The 23,098-nt window shown below is 34.7% G+C and overlaps 4 protein-coding genes across 8 annotated transcripts; 2 read left to right on the top strand and 2 right to left on the bottom strand.

Moving 5' to 3' along the window:
• Nucleotides 1–148: 148 nt before the first annotated feature.
• On the top strand, nucleotides 149–7,309 carry LOC129885519 (probable N-acetyl-gamma-glutamyl-phosphate reductase, chloroplastic). Of its 2 annotated transcripts, none has more exons than XM_055959813.1 (14): nucleotides 149–323; nucleotides 464–625; nucleotides 1,661–1,768; nucleotides 1,850–1,936; nucleotides 2,088–2,138; nucleotides 2,246–2,317; nucleotides 2,600–2,719; nucleotides 3,652–3,712; nucleotides 3,784–3,864; nucleotides 4,701–4,780; nucleotides 4,881–4,970; nucleotides 6,027–6,155; nucleotides 6,252–6,395; nucleotides 6,598–6,998. In XM_055959813.1, the coding sequence occupies exons 1-13, from the start codon at nucleotides 276–278 to the stop codon at nucleotides 6,357–6,359; spliced, it is 1,197 nt and encodes a 398-aa protein (XP_055815788.1). In that variant the 5' UTR covers nucleotides 149–275; the 3' UTR covers nucleotides 6,360–6,395; nucleotides 6,598–6,998. The 2 variants fall into 2 exon arrangements, with proteins under 2 accessions (XP_055815788.1, XP_055815787.1); XM_055959812.1 differs by lacking the exon at nucleotides 6,598–6,998 and adding an exon at nucleotides 7,005–7,309 and having other exon boundaries at nucleotides 153–323.
• A 1,543-nt stretch (nucleotides 7,310–8,852) lies between these two features.
• LOC129885520 (uncharacterized) lies at nucleotides 8,853–15,286 on the top strand. Of its 3 annotated transcripts, none has more exons than XM_055959814.1 (4): nucleotides 8,853–9,060; nucleotides 9,730–10,158; nucleotides 10,657–10,910; nucleotides 14,982–15,286. In XM_055959814.1, exons 1-3 carry the CDS (start codon nucleotides 8,965–8,967, stop codon nucleotides 10,882–10,884), a joined length of 753 nt encoding a protein of 250 aa, XP_055815789.1. In that variant the 5' UTR covers nucleotides 8,853–8,964; the 3' UTR covers nucleotides 10,885–10,910; nucleotides 14,982–15,286. The 3 variants fall into 3 exon arrangements, with proteins under 3 accessions (XP_055815789.1, XP_055815791.1, XP_055815790.1); XM_055959816.1 differs by having other exon boundaries at nucleotides 9,777–10,158; XM_055959815.1 differs by lacking the exon at nucleotides 14,982–15,286 and adding an exon at nucleotides 13,977–14,285.
• Nucleotides 15,287–15,989: 703 nt separating this feature from the next.
• Nucleotides 15,990–16,753, bottom strand: LOC129885521 (GDSL esterase/lipase At5g03980-like). The gene has a single exon (XM_055959817.1). It carries the CDS (start codon nucleotides 16,751–16,753, stop codon nucleotides 16,076–16,078), a length of 678 nt encoding a protein of 225 aa, XP_055815792.1. The 3' UTR covers nucleotides 15,990–16,075.
• Nucleotides 16,754–18,161: 1,408 nt separating this feature from the next.
• On the bottom strand, nucleotides 18,162–22,207 carry LOC129885522 (serine/threonine-protein kinase SRK2E). Of its 2 annotated transcripts, none has more exons than XM_055959818.1 (10): nucleotides 22,020–22,207; nucleotides 21,575–21,812; nucleotides 21,393–21,467; nucleotides 21,196–21,297; nucleotides 21,063–21,116; nucleotides 20,872–20,964; nucleotides 20,479–20,571; nucleotides 19,262–19,366; nucleotides 19,085–19,183; nucleotides 18,162–18,714 (listed from the first exon to the last, which is right to left on the bottom strand). In XM_055959818.1, the coding sequence occupies exons 2-10, from the start codon at nucleotides 21,749–21,751 to the stop codon at nucleotides 18,424–18,426; spliced, it is 1,089 nt and encodes a 362-aa protein (XP_055815793.1). In that variant the 5' UTR covers nucleotides 21,752–21,812; nucleotides 22,020–22,207; the 3' UTR covers nucleotides 18,162–18,423. The 2 variants fall into 2 exon arrangements, with proteins under 2 accessions (XP_055815793.1, XP_055815794.1); XM_055959819.1 differs by having other exon boundaries at nucleotides 21,915–22,033.
• Between the last annotated feature and the right edge of the window lie 891 nt (nucleotides 22,208–23,098).

Raw genomic sequence — 23,098 nt, forward strand, 5'->3', positions numbered from 1 at the left:
CTATAATTACCAAACCATACTTCAAAATATCAAATTAAATTAATATAATAATTTTAAAAATCGAATACCAAAATTACTTCACCGCACCTAACTGTGCCCACGCTACTCATGCCCACCTTCTCTCACGAATCACGTATCTAATGGTAGTAGGTGGAGTCGGGTCAAACCATATATCCATCGGACCATTGTGTTCTGTTCTTCACATTCAACTAAATACCCTTTTACTCATCTCTTCCTCATTCTGCAAAGTTCATACTTCCAACTCTGAATCTCCAATGTCTTCTTTGGCTGCACTCAATGGAGGTTGCCTTTGGAAGTATCAGGTCTGTATTCGATCAATTTTGAATACCGCTTTTGTATTATTTTCCCCAAAATTAGTTATGAATTCTCTATATCTGTTTTGGATAGTTCAAATGAATTAGACCTTTCTAGTTTGCTTTCTGATTAGAGAAGTGATTTGTAGGACCAACTGAAGATTTCTAAAGTAGGGAAGCTCAGAATTAGAGTTACTTCCATGGCGTCATCATCACCAGCTCAAAGCTTGGAGTTTGCGGATGGTAAAGCTAACAAATTGGACAAATTGCGTATTGGTGTGCTAGGAGCTAGTGGCTACACTGGTTCAGAGGTGTGTACAAGCCCTTTCTCCATGGCCGCACTTCAGCTCTACATTCAATTTCGGTTTTTGGTTTTGGTTTTGGTTTTGTGAATTTTGAAAAGAATAAGCCTAAATATGAGTCTTTAAAGTTCAACTCTTTTTGACAGCAATCCAGTTATTATGTTTGCAAGATGGTGTCTGATTAATGTCTATTGCTCTTGCACTAAAACTAGTTTTTGAGCGTTTCATTGTTTCTTCTGAGATCAAAATTAAGGTTTGCTTCTTGCCCTTATTTATATTTTTATTTTATTTATCTCACGCGCATTCTAAGAAGTTGCTATTGTCTACACATCAGAGCTACATGTTGCCCTAATACTTTTAAAACAAAGCTCAACAATCATGCGTAGATGTAAACCCAAAAATTAAAATTAAAATATCAATAAAAGACAAATTTTGATTTTTGGTAAAGGAGTGAACCTGGATCATTGTTTGAGACTCTGCAGATGCAGTTGTTCCGAACTTGGCACATGCGAGGTTTGTGCTTCAATGTACAACTGGAAATAACCTTTGCCACTACATTACTGATTGTTGTGTGCTATTGAAACAATCCAGATAGTTTGAATACTTCCTAATATGGAAAATGAATCTTCCATTTCTTCTAAAAATTTGTCTGGATAGTCAATCGTTTTTGGAGATTTTACATAATGGAAGAATATACGTAGTATTCTAATTCATGATATACTCAAGAAGGATATTTTCAGCATTGGAGGTTATGTGTTGTATATGAGACGAAAAATCCTGGAAGATGAATAAGAGAATTGTATTTCCTCCCATTATGATTTTAATCATGGCTAAAAAATTAAATGGGGCTAGAACGATAATGGCCCTTTTCTGTACCCATTAATCCGACTAAGTTAATCTTCTGTTTCTGCAGTGTGATATCATGTCATTTCGGGTAACTTTGCTTGGTTACCATCGTGCTCTTGTTTTCACATATTGTTAGACGTATCATGTACGTCCCTTGGTTCTATGATTTTCACTTGACAAGTATAAAATTTGTTGCAGATTATTAGACTCCTGCGAGATCATCCACATTTTCAGATTACTTTGATGACGGCTGACAGGAAAGCTGGCCAATCAATTGAATCTGTTTTCCCTCACCTGGTCACACAAGTCTGTATCTTCATATTTGTGCGATTGCATTCTTTCTTGTGCTTTCTTTGTGGACTTTACTTTTGAATTGGTTTCATATAGGATCTACCAAATTTAGTCGCTGTTAAAGATGCAGATTTCTCTGCTGTGGATGCCGTTTTTTGTTGTTTACCACATGGTACAACTCAGGTTTGTAGCTATTCCACTTCTTGGATTTCCCAAAATCAATCAGTGTCATATTGAAGGAAGAGTGGTCTCACTTTCTCTGTCATAATTTCTTATGGAGATTCTGAGCCTTGCATTTAAGTTTTTATTTTTGTCAATTACTTACATTGTACAGGAAATTATCAGAAGTCTCCCAACAAATCTAAAAATTGTTGATCTTTCTGCGGTAGGCATTCAGTTTATACAGTATTACTTCCGATGTACTTAAAATAGTTTCTTTACTCTGCATCTCAAACATTTTCTATACTTACTGTCATCATGATGGTCATGTAGGACTTCAGACTGCAAGATATTGCTGAATACGAGGAATGGTATGGCCAGCCTCACAAAGCAACGGCTTTACAGGTAGAGTTGTTGATTTCTTCTCTCCCTCCTTAGTCCTTCCAGAAAAATGAAAAAGAAAAAATGAACTTCATTTTTGATGCAGATATATACTGTTATATCACCCATCAAACAAAAAAAACGAGTATATAATGTTATGTGAAGGTGTACAATCAAGACTCATAACCAGAAAATTTGGAGTCTCATATGTGAAAATGAGAGAATTCTTCCTTTAGTATTCCTATTATATCTCTTTGTAGCCAACATAAGCTCACCATATTGTGATTTTTCTTTCGATGCATTTAGAAAGAAGCAGTCTATGGCTTGACTGAGATTTCAAGGAGAGAAATTCAAAGTGCACGTCTAGTTGCAAATCCTGGCTGTTATCCAACATCTGTTCAACTTCCTCTTGTTCCCTTGATAAAGGTTTGTGTTTAAGTTGAAAAAACAAATCATATATTTATTGCATGCATCGTGAGTTTGTCAAGATTTTTCTTGATAATGGAAGGATCTATCTATAGGCCTTCTTTGTGGAATTTTAAATGAATCATCCCTTCTAAACTATAAGAAGAAGAAGAAATCTTCTCAAAAATAAATTTTCATTTGGCCTTCTTCTCATAGTTTTACCTGTGTCCTTTTAACCTTTGAAATATCCTATCTACAACAATATTCAGCTGATTTTTACACAAAAGCTAGTTTCAGACATCCTAGGCAAGCAATTTCAGTGTTTGCGTAAACTTTTTAGTTATCTAGAAACACTTTTTGTAAAATAATTTAGTGGAAAACAGATTCCAATTGAATGAGTGTCTGACTAAATTATAAGGTTCTAATATAGGTGAACTCGAAGGCCTGTATTGTGGCTTTGAAAGTGCCTTTGACTAGAGGTTTTTCTTTTTCTTTCAATTTCTAATATCTGAAGTTGATCCAATCACAAATTATATGTGCATTCATGAGTTTCTGCTACAATGTTCTGAAAATCTTATGATCCCTCTTTCTTGAGAAAAATGGTTTTCCTTGTGTCAGTCTTGATTCTGATTTAGCAAGAGATTTCTCGGTAAGCTCAGGGATGCAAGTTCTTTTTTCTCAGAAAAATGGCTATCCCATATGCCTGCTCGTCTTACAAAATGTAACTGAAAATTGTTTTTTGTTAGTTTGAGGCATGATTTTCTTTGCTTGTCGTCAGCCTAAGGTGTTTGATGCACAAATGTTACAGTGCTCATACACTGAAGAGCAATTTTTGTTTAAGACGTTCCCTTTTGGTTGAGAACTCGACCATCTGTATCATTGTATTTAGTTTTCCTTTCCTGTGTTTTATCCATGGCTCACTTTTGGTTGATTCTGCCTTCTTTTTTTTTCAGTCCAACCTCATTGAAGTAAGAAACATAATTATTGACTCAAAATCTGGGGTTAGCGGAGCAGGTTTGTACTTTTCTGTACCCTTTCCTAGTACTTTAGCAGTAGTAACTGGCTTCTCAAACTTTATCTTGCAGGCCGTGGTGCAAAGGAAGCTAATTTATACACTGAAATAGCCGAAGGAATACATTCTTATGGTATAACCAGACATCGGCATGGTCAGTAATCCATTTTAGCTGTGCAAATAATGAAGCTTTATTTGTTAATCCAAATTGTCTAAGTTATTGTTTGTTAATTTTTTAGTGGAAAAATTTACAAATTTAAGAGATACATTAGAATTACTCTCTTCGTCAGAAATAAAGGGGGACTTTTGAATCTTGTGGTCTTAAATTAAAGATTGTGGTACTTCAAATTTTGTGGTCTTAAACTTGTCAGATAGAATGCTAGAATTGAAAAACTTACTAAATATAGAAACTCTTTATGGGATAGACCAAAAAGGAAAGTAAGACACTTAAACTAAGACAGATGAAATTCTAAAAATTGACGATCCATCTCACCTTAACATGATACTCTATCAGACCAAGCTGAAGGTTGAACCAATTCAAAAATGGATAAAATAATATTTTAAGAAGTTATATAGGAGGTAAGATTCATCTGTCTTTTCAAATAGCAATAACATGATTCTTTCTTAGAAGGGTAGAAATGGTATTTTGCTGTAAAATGGAAGACTATTTGATGATTATATAACAGTACTCATTATTTGATGATTATGACAATTTATTTTGTAATTGACCTAAGTTTAGAAGTAATCTTATGTCAGAGAAGCTCAAAGGCTTTTAACTTAATGGTACTAGTTGAGTGACTTTGACTCTGCGTGAAGTTCAATTGTTGGTGTCCTCCATTTGCCTGTTTTTATCATGTAATGTACCTCAAGCTTTCAGAAGTTTGCGAAATGGATAGTTCTTGCTGACAAAATCTCCATTCACATGAGTTTTACTTCGGAAATTCTTATCAAGAGTAATTTTACTAGTGAGAGTTCTGATTTTATTTACAGTGCCAGAGATTGAACAAGGATTATCAGAAGCTGCAAATTCAAAAGTTACCGTTAGCTTCACTCCACATCTTATGCCAATGGTAATAGCTGAATTCAGTCCTAGTTCGTCTAGCTGCCCTGCTCAGCAGGTCATTCTCTTAGGTTGTGTTTTTTTTACCTGTATAACTTTTTTTGATACAGAGCCGTGGTATGCAATCGACTATTTATGTGGAAATGGCTCCAGGAGTGACAACTCAGGATTTGAAAGAACACCTTGGTAACTACTATGAGGTATGTACTTTCTGCTGCATGACCTGAGCAGCATTTAATTCATGGATTTCATTACCATTTTTGTTTCTGTACTTTGCCCAATAGAACGCCATTTCTCCTGTCAGTATATTCCTCAATCCTATTCTGTTCTCAATGTATTTTTAGGTTGCTTATGATATGACATCCCATAATTTTTTCCTTTTCAAATTTGAAAGAGTTCTCATTTTTTAAAAGGCTTCATGCTACTCATTGTGATTCTTAGATACCATTTGTAGATGTAACTTTCGACAAGAGGTCTCCTTGTAATGTGAGAAACTTGAAGGAGTCCACCTAATATATCTTTTGTGTGATGGCTACACTTCGGTTAAATAGTTTATTATACTATCTAAAGGTAGAATTTAAAAAGTTTTTTCTGAATCGGATAAGAAATGGTTGTTGCGTAAGAAGGTCGATAAAGAAAGCTAAACTTATTTTAATTTGCTAATGCAAAAAACTGCCAAGCACTTAGCTGTGAGGGGACTAGACCTGCATTTTCTTAGATCTTAGAGTCAATGACTGCTTTGGCACTTTAATTTCAAAGAGAAGTATGACTAGTCTGGTCCTTTATTAGGTCTGCCTCGTACAAATTTGATCAAACCTTCTGGATCAAGCCAGTTCTTTCAACTGCCCATGCTTGAATAATCTGACATCTGTTCACCCCCCCCACCCACCCCCACCCCCACGCCCACCCCACCCACATGATTACTGTTGCTAATGATGTTGCACTCGGATCTCTGGTCTCATCTCTCCAGTTTGACTACAATAGCATGGCTAGAATTTATAGCACACACTTCATATAGCTGACCCAACGAGTGTTGGGATTAGGACGTTGTTGACTTGTTGTATATAACATTTCATCCCACCCCCCAAAAGAGTTTGTGATATATATTTTTGTGCGAGTGGAGGGCAGTTATCCTGTCATCTTTAGAGTCCAAAAAAGTAGTTCTGATATATCATTCCATCTGCATATGCATAAGTAAAAAGGTTATGTTTTCTCTTTGGGATGATTGATATATGTATGTGTTTCACCTTCTCCAGCATGAAGAATTTGTGGTGTTGCTGAAGAACAAAGAAATTCCCCATACTCGACATGTTAGAGGATCAAATTATTGCCTCATGAATGTATTTCCAGACCGGATTCCTGGGAGAGCAATAATAATATCTGTTGTAAGTTTTTGTAGCATGCTTTTATAGACTGCCTGTGATATTTTGGTTAGATTAGGTGTTGCTTACTAAATTTAAACTCTTAATTGCCTTTTGTAGATTGATAATCTTGTTAAGGGAGCTTCTGGTCAAGCCTTACAGAATCTTAACTTAATGATGGGAATTCCAGAGAACTTGGGACTCAGTTGCCTGCCTTTGTTTCCGTAGAATTTTTTTGTCGTTAAATCCTCCTGATGGTATAAGGTAAATCGCTTTCATCTTGCAACTGCTTTTCTGTGAAGCAACATGAGTATGTATGTACTGGCACAATTTAAATCCTGCCTGTTGTTCTGCATCAGTTGTTTCCTATAATTAACAAAATAATCATTTTTTCTCGTTCAGATCCTTTTTTCTCTTGTGCTTGTAATTTGAATTAGGTTTTATGTAATTGATGAGTTGCACCCAGGGGTGCAGCCTAGTGGTTTAGGATGTGGATTGAGCACCATGAGATCTCAGATTCAATTCCCCGCAGAGGCAAAACACTATGTGATTTCTTCCCCAAAAAAGAATATTGATGAGTCAAATTATGCATGTGATGCTCAAATTCAAGTATCAACTTCAGATGTTTACAATTTGTCCATACTCTGCTGGACCTGATCACGTAGCTGCAAGAAACTGGGTGTTTCCTAGCCAATCTAGTCACTGAAAGCAAATAATGGTCCGAAGAGCCTTACAAACTCTTTGGTTTAGTTACAGTTCTTTTTCCCCCACGGATGAGCAATACGTTGGAATGCGTATATGATCATCCTTGAAAGGCAGCCCTGAACATCTTTTGACATTTGTGTTTTCTTTTGTATCGAATCTTCCTTGCAGGTATTTGTGAAGTCTTGTTACTTTCCAACAAGAGACTGCATGAAGATTTGCTGTAGAAGAGTTTTGCTTGCTGTAGAAGTTTTCAGGTTGTATCCTATAATTGTTTGCTAGTTGTACGCCAAAACCCCAGAATGAAGTTATGTGCCATAGATAAAGTTGAACAGGAGGTGGATGTGGGTGCTGTATTGTATCCACGTTTTTTTCTCTCCTTTTGTTTAGTCTTGTTCATTCAAAGCATTAACCCCATGGGGCTGGCATCATATTTGAATAAAACCAAATAATGTTTAGTGCGCATTTTAATAAGATTTTTGGAGTTTTGTACTCAATCATTTTGGTTGGTGTATAGAGTCTTATTTTTGGCAAATAACTAGGACCTTTTTTCTAATGAAGCCAATCAAGTTTAAATTAACTATATCTAGATAATCGTAAACAAAACCAAAGTTCAAACCATGTAATATTTCCTTCAACAATGCAACATCTAAGGAAAAGATAAAGAGAATAAGAAGAAGAAGAAATTGGGTAAAACAATTTGGATTCAAGATTCACCAAAAAAAAATCCAACTTCAACTCAAATATTGCTCAAAATGCCTAAACTAGAAAATGTGTATTGCCCGTTTGGATGGGCTTAAAAAAATAATAATTTTTATATATGAAGTGCTTTTAGAACTTTGAAGTGCTGAAAGTTATTTTTATAAATAAGCAGTTGAGTGTTTGAATAAAAGTGTTTATGTTGAAAATAAGTGTTTGAATTTTAGGGTTAAAAGAATAAAAAGGGTAGTTTGGGAATTTAGTTAAAATATAAGGGATATAAAAGTAATTTTCATGGTCAAACAAAATGACTTTAAGCACTTAGAAAAAAAAAAGTTAGAAATCTTAACTTTTCATTTTTGAGTGACTTTAAGAACTTTATGGCTTAAAGGGCTCATAATGACTTCTTTTATTTTCCATGGAAAAGGGACAAATATATGGGATAATTATTGTTATACCCAAAAAAGGAAATTATTTACCATTGAATACCACATTACTTTTATACCCCTTATTTTTAACCATGAGAATATATAATATACTCTGACGGTATCAAGTAATTTCGCTGAATCAGTGTCTCTTCTTTCTTGATACCATCAAAGTATATTATACTATGATGGTATCAAAAAGAAACTGTTTGATAAATTATTTGATACCATCGGAGTATAATATACTCTAATGGTATCAAAGAGGAACAAGGGAAGGGGTACTGACATAAATACACGTTTGATACCATGAGAGTATATATATATACTCAGATGGTATCAAAAAGGAGCAGTAATGATTACGACATCATGACGTCATACGCGAAATTAAAAAAAAAAAGTGGGGTAAGAGGGTAAATATTTTGGATCATGAGTTTATTAAAGGTAAATAGTTTAGGTTTGGTCCAATTTGAATAAATAGTTTCACAATTGATTTATTAGGTGTAATTTTCCCCAAATATATTCCTTAACTTTGTGACGTAGTCTAATATATTCCTTGTATAAAAAGTGGTATATATATACTCTCACGCTCTAAAGCATATTTACCCGTTTTAGTAATAAGACTCATATTTACTGATTTAAAAAAAACAATTCTAAAATTGATTTTTTAGTTACAAAAATGTCAATGTTTTCTTTAAAAAATTACCTCACCCATTTTGCTTACCCAAAATATAAAGTCACATGATATTTTTTTGAATTAAAAAGCCAATTTATGATTATTTTTTAAAAATAATTATTAAATATGAGCCCGTTAACAAAGATAACGACACCTCAAATTTAGAACTGATATAATTTTTATTATAAATATGTTTATTCCTTTTCCCCTATTTTCAAATTCAATTTCCTATAAATACACGGCCCATTTAAGAGGTCCATGGATCATCTGTACCCGGATCCGGCTCCACTCCTCTCCTCCCCAAGTTCCTAGAACCCAGAAGACCTTATCTTTCATGGCAGTTACACACTCGTCGAGTGTTTCTGGACAAACCCACTTCCCTGCTATGATGGCTCTCAAACTCAATTCTCCAGTCCCCAATGCTATTCAGGTGACCAACATACCCACTTTTCTTTTCTTTTCTTTTTTCCATTATTATTAGACTTTGTTTTCTGCCATGTTCATAAGTTTAGAAGCTATTTTTTAATTCATTAAATTCTTAGCGTAGATTTATGCGTTTCTTGAAATATTTAAGCATGTATATGATTCTTGATTTAAAGAATTGGATTTCTAGACATAAGTTGAGAAATTTTGTATTGTTTGAATACAGTCTATCCGCACTTGCAGGATTACACCGGGTATGTGGTTGTTGTTGCTATATTCTCATATCCACGTAGAGCTGGTTGTTGAAACTTGATAGGCTCTTCTGTTTGTTCTTCTTTTAGTTATTTGTCCCGCTTCTTGTTGTATTGAAACCAAGCTATCATCTAATTCTATATTTTACATCCAAATGGGAATGTACACTTACTTCATTCCTTTTTGTTTGACAACTTAATTTGAGAAAGTTTGTAGCCCTTCATTTAGATTACTAGGTTAGTGGCTGTTTGTTGTCCAGTGCCCACTACTACTACAACTGCTATTGTTGTTTCTTTTTCCGTTGTCAGTCATTTTGGTTTACTCTATTGTTATTGTTGTCGTTCTTGTTATTCATCTTTTTCCTCGCTTTCTTCTTTTCTTCTGTTTACTCAATCTGGATGACAGTCTCCTTCTATCTTGGCAGATTTTACCATCGTTGACTAAGTCTAATATGTGCGTTTTGAGCATCAGATCAAATGGAACACGTCCGATTTCAACACCTAAAATAATATGCAATATGAGCATAGCAGCTGGACAAGCAGATGAACCTCACAAATTTAACTTGGAGAACGTGATAGACCAGGCAGGGAAATTGTGGGACAACACTCCTGCACCAGTCAAGAGTTTCCCTTGGAATAGAGCACTGGACAATTTTGTTCAACTTATTCTTGACATTGTTTTGACAGTTACCAAATACTTGTATGTACCAGTATTTGTAGTTACCTCAATCAGTGAGTTGTCTTACTGTGCACATGAGCGGAAGCTTTATATCACCCTGCTTCCTTTTCTTGTTGGTGTTGCTATTGCTGGCATATTAAAGTCAGCAGCTCTAGAGTCATCTCCATATCTCAAGGTGATCTTTTTTGCTCTACATTGTTCATGAAATTCCAGTAGAAGATTGTTGATGGTTAAATTCCATGTGCTGATACAGTTTTGTTTCATGTAAATTAGTGAAGTGTGTGAACATCTCATCTTAAAGTTTAAGTTGTTAGGGTTCGTTTGGTTGGGAACAAGTTATTCCAGGATTAATTATCCCGGGATAAGTTATCCCACCATGTATATGGGATAACGTATTCCATCACTAAGGTATAAATGGTGGAATAAATAACCAACACCTCCAACCAAACACAGGATAAAATAGTCATGCATTTTATCCCTGGGATTATTATATCATACCTTGTACCTCACACCAAACGACTCAGCACACTTTCGTTTTATTCAATTATGTCTTCAACATAAATAATATATCAAATGCTACCAATTTAAATGCATCTATTAGATCATTTCTCAAACAACATGAACGGATTCTGGTTATATTCTGACATGTTTCTTGCTCTGTTAACAATGTTAGACTGCAGAAGTTCCTTGGCATTTGATTGCCATTGGCCTTTTCTTCACACTGCTAAAGTTGCCGGGACCATATTATCCATATTGGGGTCGAATTTTTATTCCACACCTTGCAAATGGGGCATTGTTCAGAACTTTGTGGTTTGCTTTCCTCTGGTACAGAAGGCCTAGGAAGTCAGTAGAAACGACGCCTAATTCACTAGTTGCTGATCCTGAACAGAAGGGTCTATAACTTTTTGGCAACAAGTATTTGAACCGGTAATAATATTTGTCTCCTATAATTAGATTCATTTACATATTGAAACTTGCTGCTACTTGTCCCCTAAAAAATGATAGACACCTTTCTTTTGGTTATCAAAAAAGAAAAATAATACAGGCGCCAATACGTGGACCAAAGGTGCTTTATGAATGAGAAAGGGAGAAAAATTTGCTGGCCGTTTTACTTGTTTGAGACATATTTTTGCCAATTGTAAGGTGCATATGTGCTCTTTTCATATTTTAAGGGGCAAAGGGAATCTAGAATGCAATCTGTTTGTAGTAGTAAGTCTGCCTGCACTGAATCTGTCTCCCGAACAAAAGGTACTCCAATTAATGATAATAGTGTAACACCCCGAAATTTTTTTTCCGCTAAGACTCGAACCATTCTTTATGTGTGTGTAGGATCGAACTCGGTGACTTTGAGTTATGTATATGAGTTAGGATCAATTCTTAAGTATTTGAAGTGTATTATATGTGGTTTAGGGTCATAAGGGATCTCTAACACCAAGTCGATTCTAAAGAATTTCTATCGGCTAAGTTTTCCGATGAGTCCGTATAAGGGTCAACTTCAAACGACCATATCTCCTAAAGTATACCTAATTGGGTGGCCCGTGACCTATCAAATTAAAGGTCTTTGAGTCTTCTTTCCAACGCCACCAATTTTGCCTCATTTGGAATTTGGAGTAAAAAGTTATGACCATTTTACTGGAGACGATCTATCCTGGCAGAAGTCCTCGATGGATCTGCGATGCGGAGAGGACACGGACTCCACTGCCTAAGACGAACGACGCCCCCTTTATTTTTTAAGGGTATTTTTGTCCTATGACCCTTTGGGGAGTTATTCTAATATCCCTAAACTTGTAGAAAACAGTTTTCCTCATTAAAAACCCTCTCATTCACTTCTAAACATCAACGCTCAAGAATTTTCAAGAAAGCATCAAGTTAGGGTTCTTTTTCAAGATTCTTCAACAAGGTAATTCCTTCATAGATTTCAATCTTTCCAAACCAAACTTCTTCATCTATTCATGAATCGCTAAGAGAAATCTTAAATTCTAACCATAGGGTTTTCAAGAAAACAAATCCAAGAATTTCAAGAAAGGGTCTCTTGATTGTTCTTCTTCAAGTTAAGATTTTTCATCAAGACTATGGAGCTTTTAAGGTATGTAAGGCTAACCTAAAATATGGATTAAGTTCTTTCATATGCCCTATAGATGTGTTGGATAGAAATTGTGAAAGACTTGAACCCTCCATGAACGTTTTCTTGAATTTTCCTAAAATCCTAGAATATCTTCACATACTATTAATTGATTGATGATTTTCATGGCTTGAATTCTTGAATAATTTTTTTTCATATTTATTTCACAAACCGTAATTACATATTGACTACAATGATTTTTTTGTATATAAATTCATATGTATTGATGGTATTCTCGAGTTGAGTTTTGTTGAGAGTATGGATTCATGTATTCATTCACATGAACCCAAGATGAGACTTCTTTTTGTTATAATTTGTTTTGAGGTTGAGATTGATAGTTTTTATGTAAATATTGCTTTCAAAGGAAGATGATGTATTTTTGTTAGTGAGTGTGAATAAAATTGAATATAGAGATAAATGGGAATTTTGGAGCAAGATGTTTGATGATGATGTGAATGATGATTATCTTTAACATAGGTAGAATGATTGATGAAGAGGTATGTTGATGATGATGTTTGAGATGAAATAGATTTGAGTCTAATGTAACTACATGATATGTGATTTGCATAATTTGATTTGATTGGAGTCATATGAGTATAAATGATTGTTTGAGAAGGAGTTTTAAATAAATAATTTGTGAACATTTTTGCATAAACTATTTATACACCATTTTGAGTTTAAAGAATGATTATTTTCATCTTTGATTTAAAAAGAGTTTAAGCATGAGTTGAGTTTGAGAAGTCTCTAAATTATCATTTTTTTTAAACATAAATATTTTGAGTATAAACGAGTTGAGCATTTTTACATAAAAAATGTCTATTTTGAGTTTGAGTTGAAGGGTTGAAATTATGTTTTAAATGCATCTAATATTTTCTGCATTCATTGAGTTGAGATGGTATCAAATTCAAAAAGGAAGAGTTTGATGATTGAGATGAGTTGATTGTGAATGAAGGTCCAATGAGACCAGATTGATTCAGTTTTGAAAAGGGTCTAATGAGACTAAATGAGTTGATGTGAAACTAAGTCCTAAGAGACTAAATGAGTATTTTACTCACTTGATAGATATGAGCATATTGAGTCTTGGGAGGAGTATTGACCATCGAATTGGGTAAGAGTATAGTCCATACTCGAACCAATAACTACGTCGCCAAACGTAGGAGAGGATTGGATCGTTAAAGTCGGATGTTTCCCCAAATTACTGTCCTAACATGATAGGACCTGATTGGTTATGGATCCATGATTGTTGATTCGTTCTTACTCTGGCAAGGTATGAACGGACGTGGCAACAACGTCGGCTTGTTGTACTATCACTGGCTCATAGGTGATAGTTGTCGGTTAGAGAAACTCTCAATTTGAATGGATTGTGCATGATATGATTGGTTAATTGAGATTGTTGATGATTGAGTTCGATTGTAAAACATTGCTAAATTCTAATTTGCATATATATTGAGTTGAGTCCTTTGACTTTATTAGTGAATTGGATTGTACATGATTGGATTGGATCGAATTGTATATGATTGGATTGGATTGGATCGGATATTATTGAATTGGATTGTACATGATTGGATTGGATCGGATTGTATACGATTGGATTGGATTAGATCGGATTGTATATGATTAGATTGGATTGTAAATGATTGGATTGGATTGAATTGTAAATGATTGGATTGGATTGTATATGATTGTTTTCTCTCTAAAATGTGTCCTTACTTTAGACTTATGACACCTTGATTGAGTCTTTCTTATCTTTATGACTAGAGATATTTGAACCTGTATTGTCTATCTTGACACATGTTTCATTCTGCCATATTACATACTCGTACATTCCACGTACTGACGTTCATTTGGACCTGCATCGTTTCATGATGCAGAGACAGGTTTAAGAGATCATCAATAGGCACACCATTGAGGATCTATTCACACTCAGCTTATTGGAGTCCTCCCCTACATTCGGAGGACACCACTTATGTTATTCTTGCGTCGAGTTTAGTCTTTCCATTCCGATTTGAGGTAGCCATGAACCTGTCATTGGCACCAATTAGATAGTAGTGATAGAGGCTTCATAGACTAGATAGTGATGGATCGATTGAGTATTTTATTTTCTTGAATTGTTCTTGTCATACTATTTTAATGACATAGATTGGAGTTTGATTTGTTGACCCATGGCCTTTCTCTCTTGAGTTAGATTGTTGATTTGAATTGTCCACCTAATATTCTCTTTATTTTAAGTCTTTCGCTGATTGAATGAATGAAGGATGGGTGATCAGGTCAAGTGGTTCGCTTGAGAGCCAGCAATGGTTTTTGAGTGTCGGCCACGTCTAGGGTACCCTCCCGGGGCATGACAAACAGTTCTGAGAGACAAAACTCGTATTCCTTCTGCAGTGTATTAAGCTGATTTGTGCCCTTTTTTATGTTCTTTCCAATTTAATGAAGGTCCTCTACGTAAGGTCTAGATTGTAATGCTTACTCAGAGAAGAGGTTTCTCTTGACAGCTTTTTAATTCGTTCAGCAACAATTTGAACTTCCAACTTCAACGGCTGTTTGAAATACATTTAGACAATGTAAATGTTGTGATGACAAGGTCATCCAATAACGTGTGGTTTCTTAAGTATGCTTAAGCATACTTGTAATCCTTTTATCATAGTCTGTATTATGAAGGTTTCTCTTTAATATTTGACCATTTGAGTAATTGACTTAACCTTTTGATGTGGAATTCTTCAGTTATGAAGTTCTAAAATAATGGTAATAGAAACACTGGTTGCCTTTAATTCTTTGTTTTGGGTATCATTGTGTTGCCATTGGAAGTTTCTTTCATAGTTTAGAAAATAAGATATTTGCAAGGCACTATTGTCGACTGATGAAATTATTTTTATTAGGGGCAAATCACTACATTTGGCAAATTGTACCACAGCAATCAACTGTGTGGCTATTGGATCGACCAAGTTTGAAGATATTTGATTTTCGCTTTGAGGGAGGCTTTGGTTTTTAGTTCTAATGAAGAAACAAAAGCTTCTATGCAATCAGAAAATAGGTATAGCAGTTAATAATTGTCAATGTACTCATCCTTTTTAAGATGTGTCTCTTCTTTATTGCTTGTACTTTGTTCTCATTGTAATTGGATTACTATGAGTTTTGTGCTTCTCCCTTTAAAAAAAAAGACCATGTCTTGCTCTTGACTTGATATGCCCCTGCATGACTGAGAATTGTTAATTTCGGGTAAAAATTATGTTCACAAGTGAGACTAAACTAATACCCCCTTCCCCGGTCTTGCATTTTCTCTAGATTGGGAGGTGGCATTTACTTTAGGCGTTGAGCAAGGTAGTACATTACGAGAGGAGATGTTCTCAGATTGTAGAGCATATCTGAACTAATAACGAAAAAATGTACAAGTTTGCAGGTAATGTTGTGTTCAGTCTTTATCTTCTTAAATATACTGAATATACTAAACTTAGTGTACTAATGAAATCACCTGATGCGTTCAACACAATGGATAATCATTCCAGAGTCAAGTATTAGTTGGTAAAGAGTTTGCTTAAATTATCCGCCATCAAATCATAAATGAAAAGTCACACTACTATAGTTCCTAAATGCTTTTGCCCCAAAAAGGAAGAAACAAACGAGTCTGTCTTATTGGAATACTATATTAAACAATCTTACTTAGACAGTCAAACCCTTTGTTGTTAATCTCAGGCTTAAGAATAAGGCTTAAAGATAACACAACAGGATAAACAGATTACTTAATAAACATTTAAATCATCTCTAGAATAATGTTTGAATTAAATCAGGATATTTTTATTTGATACGAGTCAAAAGTATAGTTTGTTGTTGCAGAAGCTAAGAGGGGCATTACCCTGTAAATATGACTGCCCCTTTGTATCAAAAGATTAGTGAAAAAAACCATAGACATAACTGAATATAAACAACCGTCTTAGACGAAGAGTAAATGCCTAACAAAATAGAAGACATGTTTCTAATTCCGCCTTGTCACTGCTGCTGTTGTTTCTTCTCCAAACTTGAATTCTGGAAATATGAATCCTTTTTCGCTGAACAGCGTATCAATCAAGTTCTCTAAAGCCTCTGGGGTCAGTTGAAATCCATCCCAATGTATATAAGAAGCCCTATCAGAACACGTAGCAGCAGCTCCACTGCCCCAACATACCTTCATCAAATTCTCTGTCTTGAATCCCAGAAACGCGCGGTTTTTAAGAACAGCCATGAATGCTTTGTAGTAATCTGCATATATGATGTGAACATCAGGGTATTTTACACGCAGCTCCAGAATTGCTTGCCAGAGATGATCATTGTGAAACATTGAGAACATATTCAGTCCCCTGTGGCATCTGTTTTTGCCAATGGCATCGCCCTCTGGAAACAGAGTCCGATAACCAGGAAAACAGCCCATGGGTACAATTCCAGAAACCATAATAGTTGTAGCTTCAGCTTCTTTGATGAGTCTTTCAACTGAATTCTTAATGGTCTCCACCACTTCAGGCACGAGATGGGATGCCTCTGACATAGGTTTTCCATTTAAGAAGGTATGCTTGTAGTCGTTGACGCCGGGTTGATCCATAAAGATGAGGGCTTTCTGAAGAAGCTTGTTTTTGGCGCAGTCATGAAAGTTGAAGCAATGTTTATAAAAGAACTTCATGAATGTGACAATCTGTGATAGTTCATGAGACTGAGGAGGTGGTGTGATACCATTCTTGAGGAAGAAAAAGGGTTTCATGATGGTAGCTCCAGGGGTCGCAAAATTAAGACCAGAGTCGAAGAATTCGGTGCCTTGTAATTTGGTGAATGATTGTGGAGAAGGCAAATTGAGGGTTGCAGCAATATGATTAACGGCTGATGATGATGAAGAAGACCCTAAATTGTATATGGAATTAAAAGGAGCAAGTAGTAGAGCTTCTTTGGCGAGAGAGAAAGAAGGAAGAGAGTAAGAGAGTAAAAACAAGAACAACAAACAGCGGCTGCTGCAATGGGAAGCCATCGAAGCAGAGAAAGAAATTAAAGAGATTAGGTTTGTAAGGCAAAACTGTGACTTAGAGTAGATACTGTATTTATAGATGCTGACATGCATGTTTCCTACATTGATTAGGATTAGGATTTGTTAATTATAATTCGTTTCCTAATAGACATATAGTTTTCGTTTAGAAATTTACTGATTCTTAACATAGTTTTCCTAATTTGAATCCTGTTTTTCAATGAAAGAAAGAAACTTTGAACAAGAAAAGAAATTTGGATTAAAGGGTCAAAAATATCTTTAAACTATTTGAAATAAATAAAAATACCTTCCGTTTATAGTTTGGTTCAAAAATATCCTTGTCATTAATACTTTAGTCCAGAAATGCTCTTATTGTTATTTAATGGGTCAAAATATTTTGAGCATTTCTCCGGATCAAAGTATTGACGGCAAGGAAATTTTTGGACCAAACTATAAACGGAGGGCATTTTTGTTTATTTCAAATAGTTTAAGGGCATTATTAACTCTTTTTCCTTTTTTTTTACAGTAATAAATAAATAGATAAGTTCTATATTCTATCATTGTTCAATACACTATTTGATTATTATTAACATTTTTTAACAAACAAATAAAATAATACTTGAATTTGTTAAATAGGACGAGTCCAATATCATAACTAAGGAAAGAATATATCACATTACAAATCTACAAAACAATGGAGGTTGATAAAAACTCACATTGCATTTATAGGTCATTTAATGGTTGAAACATGAAATAAGAGGAGGATGTCTAAACTAATGAGGACCAATGATATCCTACTTAACCATGTAGATGACATCCAAATCAAATGAGTGGAATGATCAATGGAGAATATCCGTAACGTTAAATTTTTAAATCCATCACTATCTATCACACAAATCAAGAGTGTAGTCTTAAATTTCTGAATCTACCACTATATATCTTTGAAAACAATTTTCAGGATTAGAAAAAAACAAGAGCAATGGAGCAACATATTTCGCAAAAGCAATTCACAGAATAGTGCCAAATGCATGCAAGATTTGGTTAAAACTATTTTACATTTAGTAAAAGAAGAAAATTTACAGCTACAGAGTAAGCATTACTGTGAAATTATATCGTTACATAGTAGTTTTTGCAAGAACACACATTTAGAAAGTGAAATCAAGCAATACATAACAGCAACAGTCACTAAAGAAAACAAAGAGAGGAAAGCCTGAATTGCTGCAAACTTGCATTTCATATACAAACAGTGGATACCAAAGATTAACCAGCTGATTAAAAGAACTGTGGGACTCAAACTGGTTATGTTTGATCCGTTAATTTAGACATCCACGTATCTTTTACATTGCATAGACAATCTCTCCGCTGCTATCGATATCAAGGTCAGGATCACTCTCCAAATCTTCTTCCATGTCATCGTCAATGTCCAAGCTTCCAGTGAGGTAATGATTGAGGCTGTTGGTCCCAGCGGCGGGAATGGTAGCCTCAGCTATTATCTGCATGATTTCATCAATGCTCTGCATACGTTGATCTGGCTCCTCAAACTGGTTGTTTGTAGTATTATCCATGAGATCTGCAGGAAGGTTCTTCAAGAACCACTCATGGTTCTTGATCTCAGGGATTGATATCCTCTGTTGCAATGCAAAAAAGAGAGCATGATGATATATTAATTGAAAAGAAAGATAAAAATGAATATCTAAATATCACAAGTAAATACTATCTCATTCACCAGGCAACTCAACCAACAAAATAAAGGAACCTCACATAAGAAACGAAACGAAGAGGGTTGGCCAAAAGTAAAAAACGATGGGCAAGAGGAAGAAATTCCAGAAAGACTTGAGTATAAGAACTTTCTGACCAAGACAGGATTGAAGTTCAAATAATTACAAACAATGCACCAAAGTGTTAGAACAAGACAACCGACAATTACTAGAAAGTTCTCAAATCATATTGAGACAGAATATGACCAAAGAAAATCTGAATAAAGGACACTGAAATTACCTTTGCAGGATCAGCAACAAAAATCCTTGATATTAGATGCCGACATTCAGGAGAGATATGTACATAATCAGGAATTGAATACTGTACGTTCAAGATTCGCTGGATAACAGGAAAGGATTTGAGTCAAATAAGACAGATAATGAGGATTTTGCAGTAACAATATGCATAAGAAGTTACCTGTATCGTCTTCCGAAAATTTTTAGGCTCCTCTGGGTCTTCAAAAGGGTAGGCTCCCACCAGCATGACATACAAAGTCACTCCACAAGACCAGACATCTGCAATCTGCAATAATTTGAGAAAATGAAGAAAAACAATTAAAAAGATCATCACGCATATAAAAGTTAACTGCATAAGATAGATTGCAAAAAGGAAAGGTTAAATCATCAAAACCGTAACAAGATGGGAAATTTTCTACTACCTATAAATACTGCTCTAAAGGTTTTCTTAAGCATTGTTAAATTGTTACAAACAACAATAGAAGCAAAATGGCTAAGACACTGTTCAAAAGTAACAAAAAGTTTGACCACATATTTGAAGATTGAAATTACTTCACCTAACTATTTCAAGTCCCTCAATTATTAGTATTGACATGTTAATTTTGCACATTAGGGTCTTATGGTTCACTATATCATTTACTTTATCCAAAAAATAACATTAAGTTAGCCTCCTCACATTGACTAAATTGTCTATCTCTCCAATACTTTCCAGTTTAGAAATAAAGAGAGGAACATCCAGAAAAAATAACCCACAATTTCTGGTGAAAAAGAAACATCAAGAATATATTTTTTTTCATAAGTAGATCAATGCAGAAAATTTGGAATATATCAGATCAAAAAAAATAAATTAGCAAACATCTTATCAATCAAAAAATGATTAAATTTAGTAAACATCTAAAGTGTTCTAATAAAGGTTACAAGGTTGCAAGTAGATATGGTAGGAGCCAATGGGAGTTTAATAGGTCGGCATGAACTTTAACTAGTAACCGTCTAAATTAACAACGACATTGAAACTTTAACGTTTTCACTGGAAAAGTGGAATTCCTTTTAACATTTGCAAACAATTCTATTTTCGGGCCCTTCCCCGGACCCTGCGCATAGCGGGAGCTGTAATGCACCGGGCTGTTCTTTAATGTCATATTTGGTCTGATGCCGGGGTCAAAAAAAAAAAATTGAACAGGGGGAAAAGTAAACATAGAATGAACATTCAAAACATACTTGTAAGTTTTCTATATAATCTGATGTCATTTATTAAGAAGAGTAGGCAAAACTATGCAATTAGAATTTTCTGTCAGGAAGATGAGATTAGGAGTACTTTTCCATCAACCACACCACTTGACCAAATTATAACACAAGAAACCATCTGCTCTGAGTAAGAATAAAATGAAAAAGATGTACCTTCCCGTCATATTCTTTCTTCAATAACACTTCTGGAGCAATATACGCAGGTGTACCAACAGTTGACTTTGGTTGTGAATGCAACACTGAGGACTGCATACAACAACAGTCAAAATGACGGTAATTAAGACATGAAGGACATATGAAGAGAGGAGAGAAGAAAGAAGCAAATACTTCACGGGATTGAGAAATAACTGTATATATACAACAACAACAATGCCTCAATCCAAAACTAGTTGGATCGGCATAGGAATCCTCAATATCCATTTTGCTCTATGTGGACCCTTTTTATTCCAATACTCAATAATTTGTTTTCTTTCTTTTGTGGAGGAGGTTAGGAACCACCTTGTGGCACAATCGTCCCAGAAAATAGTAGAGCGAAGATAACAATACCTTAGAATATCCAAAATCACAAATCTTTAGCCTTGGTGCAGGGCTTCCATCCAGTAATGTATTCTCTAATTTCAAGTCTCTGTGGCACACTTGCTTCATAAAAAGAACCAATTCCAAGCAAATCATTAAAATTTCATAAACTCAATAGATTTTCGATTCCCATTGAAAGCAGAGAAGAACACTGAAATTACCATAGCATGACAATAGCTGACCCCTGATATGAGTTGTTGGAAGAAAAATCGTGCCTGAAATTTACAGCTAATAGCCTATAAATATATCCAGGACAAAGTGACAACCAAAGTTTAATTTTTTAAAAATATTTACCTCGTCTTCACTGAAACGACCAGCATTGCATATGCGCTCAAACAGCTCTCCTCCAGATGCAAATTCCATTACAATAGCCAAATGAGTTGGTGTCAATATGACCTGAAACCAATTTTTCCCATGATTAACTACAAGTATCAATCATTCAAGACCTAAGTCATTCTCGTTAAACGAACTGTCTTGGATGAAAACAATACCTCTCTGAATCTGACTATATTAGGGTGCCTCAATGATCTATGGTTGATGATTTCTCTCTTAACATTTTCATCAATCTGCAATTGAAAGGTAATAATTGCGGAAGAACACACACAGATATTGAATCTTCACAAATCCAACAAACCTTGATTTTAAAATAAAAAAGAGGGAAGTCTCGACTAACCTTCTCACCTCTCTCGATGTACTTAACAGCAACAAGTTCATTAGTCTGCCTATCCCTCATAAGCCTTGCAACACCAAAATTCCCAGCACCAATATCCCGTACAAGCTCATATCTATCACTATCGTGCATGATCGGTACGTCCATACCTGGTCCTACTGTTACTGCCGTCCGATCCATACTTTGGCACAACCTCTCTTTTTAACTTGAACAAGCTACCTCTCGCATTATTACAACCCACCTAAAAGCCCCAAAATAAAATAAAAAATCACCAGCATAAAACAAAGAAGAAAAGAAAAACTAATCTGAAATGAAGGAAAAATTATTGAATCAAAAGTGTTACGTGGAGTAAGATGAATCACAGGATTGAGTATAGTTGGTAGTTGAAGACAAGGACGGCAAAAACAACAAGTGATGATAAGCTCAATCCCGTGAAATCTGTACTTACCCTCTCTCTCTCCTACAGTTCTGTTAGGGTTTTGATTGAGCAAGACGTGTTCTTCATCAACATATATATAAATATCTTTTTGTGTGCTCAAAGGAGCTCGTGAAGTAAGCTGCTTTTCTTCTTTCTTTCTTTATTACTTTCTTCAGCTACTTCTTCTTTGGGTTTCCAGACTACACACGCAGACATCATTTTTTTTATTGCTTTTACTTTCTTTTTTTAAAACGAGAACTAGTTAAGTCCACTAATTCAAATCAGAGTCTTTGATTTAAAAATAATTATTGTTAAAAGTTGAAAGAAATTTGATTTTTTAAATTAAAGTTTGGGAGAAAAATTATTTTGACCCAACCAAAATTACGTAATTAGAAGAAGTTAGTGTACAGTGTTGTCTTTTGATCTTTCTTCAATGTTATTGACAGCATTTGACATAAGAATACAGATCTGTTTAGAGTAGTTAATTCTGTTTATTTGGGAATAAATTAGTTTAATGACAAAATGCCCTTGTTAGAATGACGAAAGTACCCTTGTGGGGAGGGTGGATAAGGTTGTTACACAGAGCACGAGAAAGCGTCCAAGTGTTGGTGTCAGTTGCACAAATTTACAACAATTGTGGAATTTTGAAATTGAGAATTATAGGTTTTCTTATAATAGACATTAGTCTAAGAAAGGTCACAACCAATATATTTCTTTAGAAATCTTTTATGTATAAAAAAGTTTGTACATAATTGTACTTACAATATATCAATAAAAAAGGCAGCTCGGTGCACTAAGACTCCCGCTATGCGCAGAATCCGGGGAAGGGCCTGACTTACAATATATCAATGATAACTATAAATAGTATGAGTATGGGATAAAAGTTATTTTAATTGACTAATTAAAAATATAATATTTCAAAATTTACTTGCAATTGATATTTACATAGAGCAATGATTTATAATTCAATAATAATTTGAAAAATATGTATCTTCATTTTCATTCGTGTAAATATTAAATGCGGGTATTTTTTTTTAACACTATTACTGAAATAATTGAAATAATCCTTGAACAAATTTTGAATTCAAATAATAAACTTTTGTATTTTA

The sequence above is a fragment of the Solanum dulcamara genome, chromosome 4 (assembly GCF_947179165.1).
Source record: "Solanum dulcamara chromosome 4, daSolDulc1.2, whole genome shotgun sequence".
In the NCBI taxonomy this organism is placed as follows: Eukaryota; Viridiplantae; Streptophyta; class Magnoliopsida; order Solanales; family Solanaceae; genus Solanum; species Solanum dulcamara.

Bases quoted from the DNA above. Each gene is read 5' to 3' on its own strand.
- LOC129885519 (XM_055959813.1), top strand. From the start codon at position 276: ATGTCTTCTTTGGCTGCACTCAATGGAGGTTGCCTTTGGAAGTATCAG. The intron at 1,769-1,849 runs GTCTGTATCTTC...GGTTTCATATAG, and splicing joins TCCCTCACCTGGTCACACAA to GATCTACCAAATTTAGTCGC. The intron at 1,937-2,087 runs GTTTGTAGCTAT...TACATTGTACAG, and splicing joins TACCACATGGTACAACTCAG to GAAATTATCAGAAGTCTCCC.
- LOC129885520 (XM_055959814.1), top strand. From the start codon at position 8,965: ATGGCAGTTACACACTCGTCGAGTGTTTCTGGACAAACCCACTTCCCT. The intron at 9,061-9,729 runs GTGACCAACATA...CTATCTTGGCAG, and splicing joins CAGTCCCCAATGCTATTCAG to ATTTTACCATCGTTGACTAA. The intron at 10,159-10,656 runs GTGATCTTTTTT...TAACAATGTTAG, and splicing joins AGTCATCTCCATATCTCAAG to ACTGCAGAAGTTCCTTGGCA.
- LOC129885521 (XM_055959817.1), bottom strand. From the start codon at position 16,753: ATGAAGTTCTTTTATAAACATTGCTTCAACTTTCATGACTGCGCCAAA.
- LOC129885522 (XM_055959818.1), bottom strand. From the start codon at position 21,751: ATGGATCGGACGGCAGTAACAGTAGGACCAGGTATGGACGTACCGATC. The intron at 19,184-19,261 runs GTAACTTCTTAT...CCTGTTATCCAG, and splicing joins ATTTTCGGAAGACGATACAG to CGAATCTTGAACGTACAGTA. The intron at 18,715-19,084 runs GTAATTTCAGTG...GCATTGCAACAG, and splicing joins TTGTTGCTGATCCTGCAAAG to AGGATATCAATCCCTGAGAT.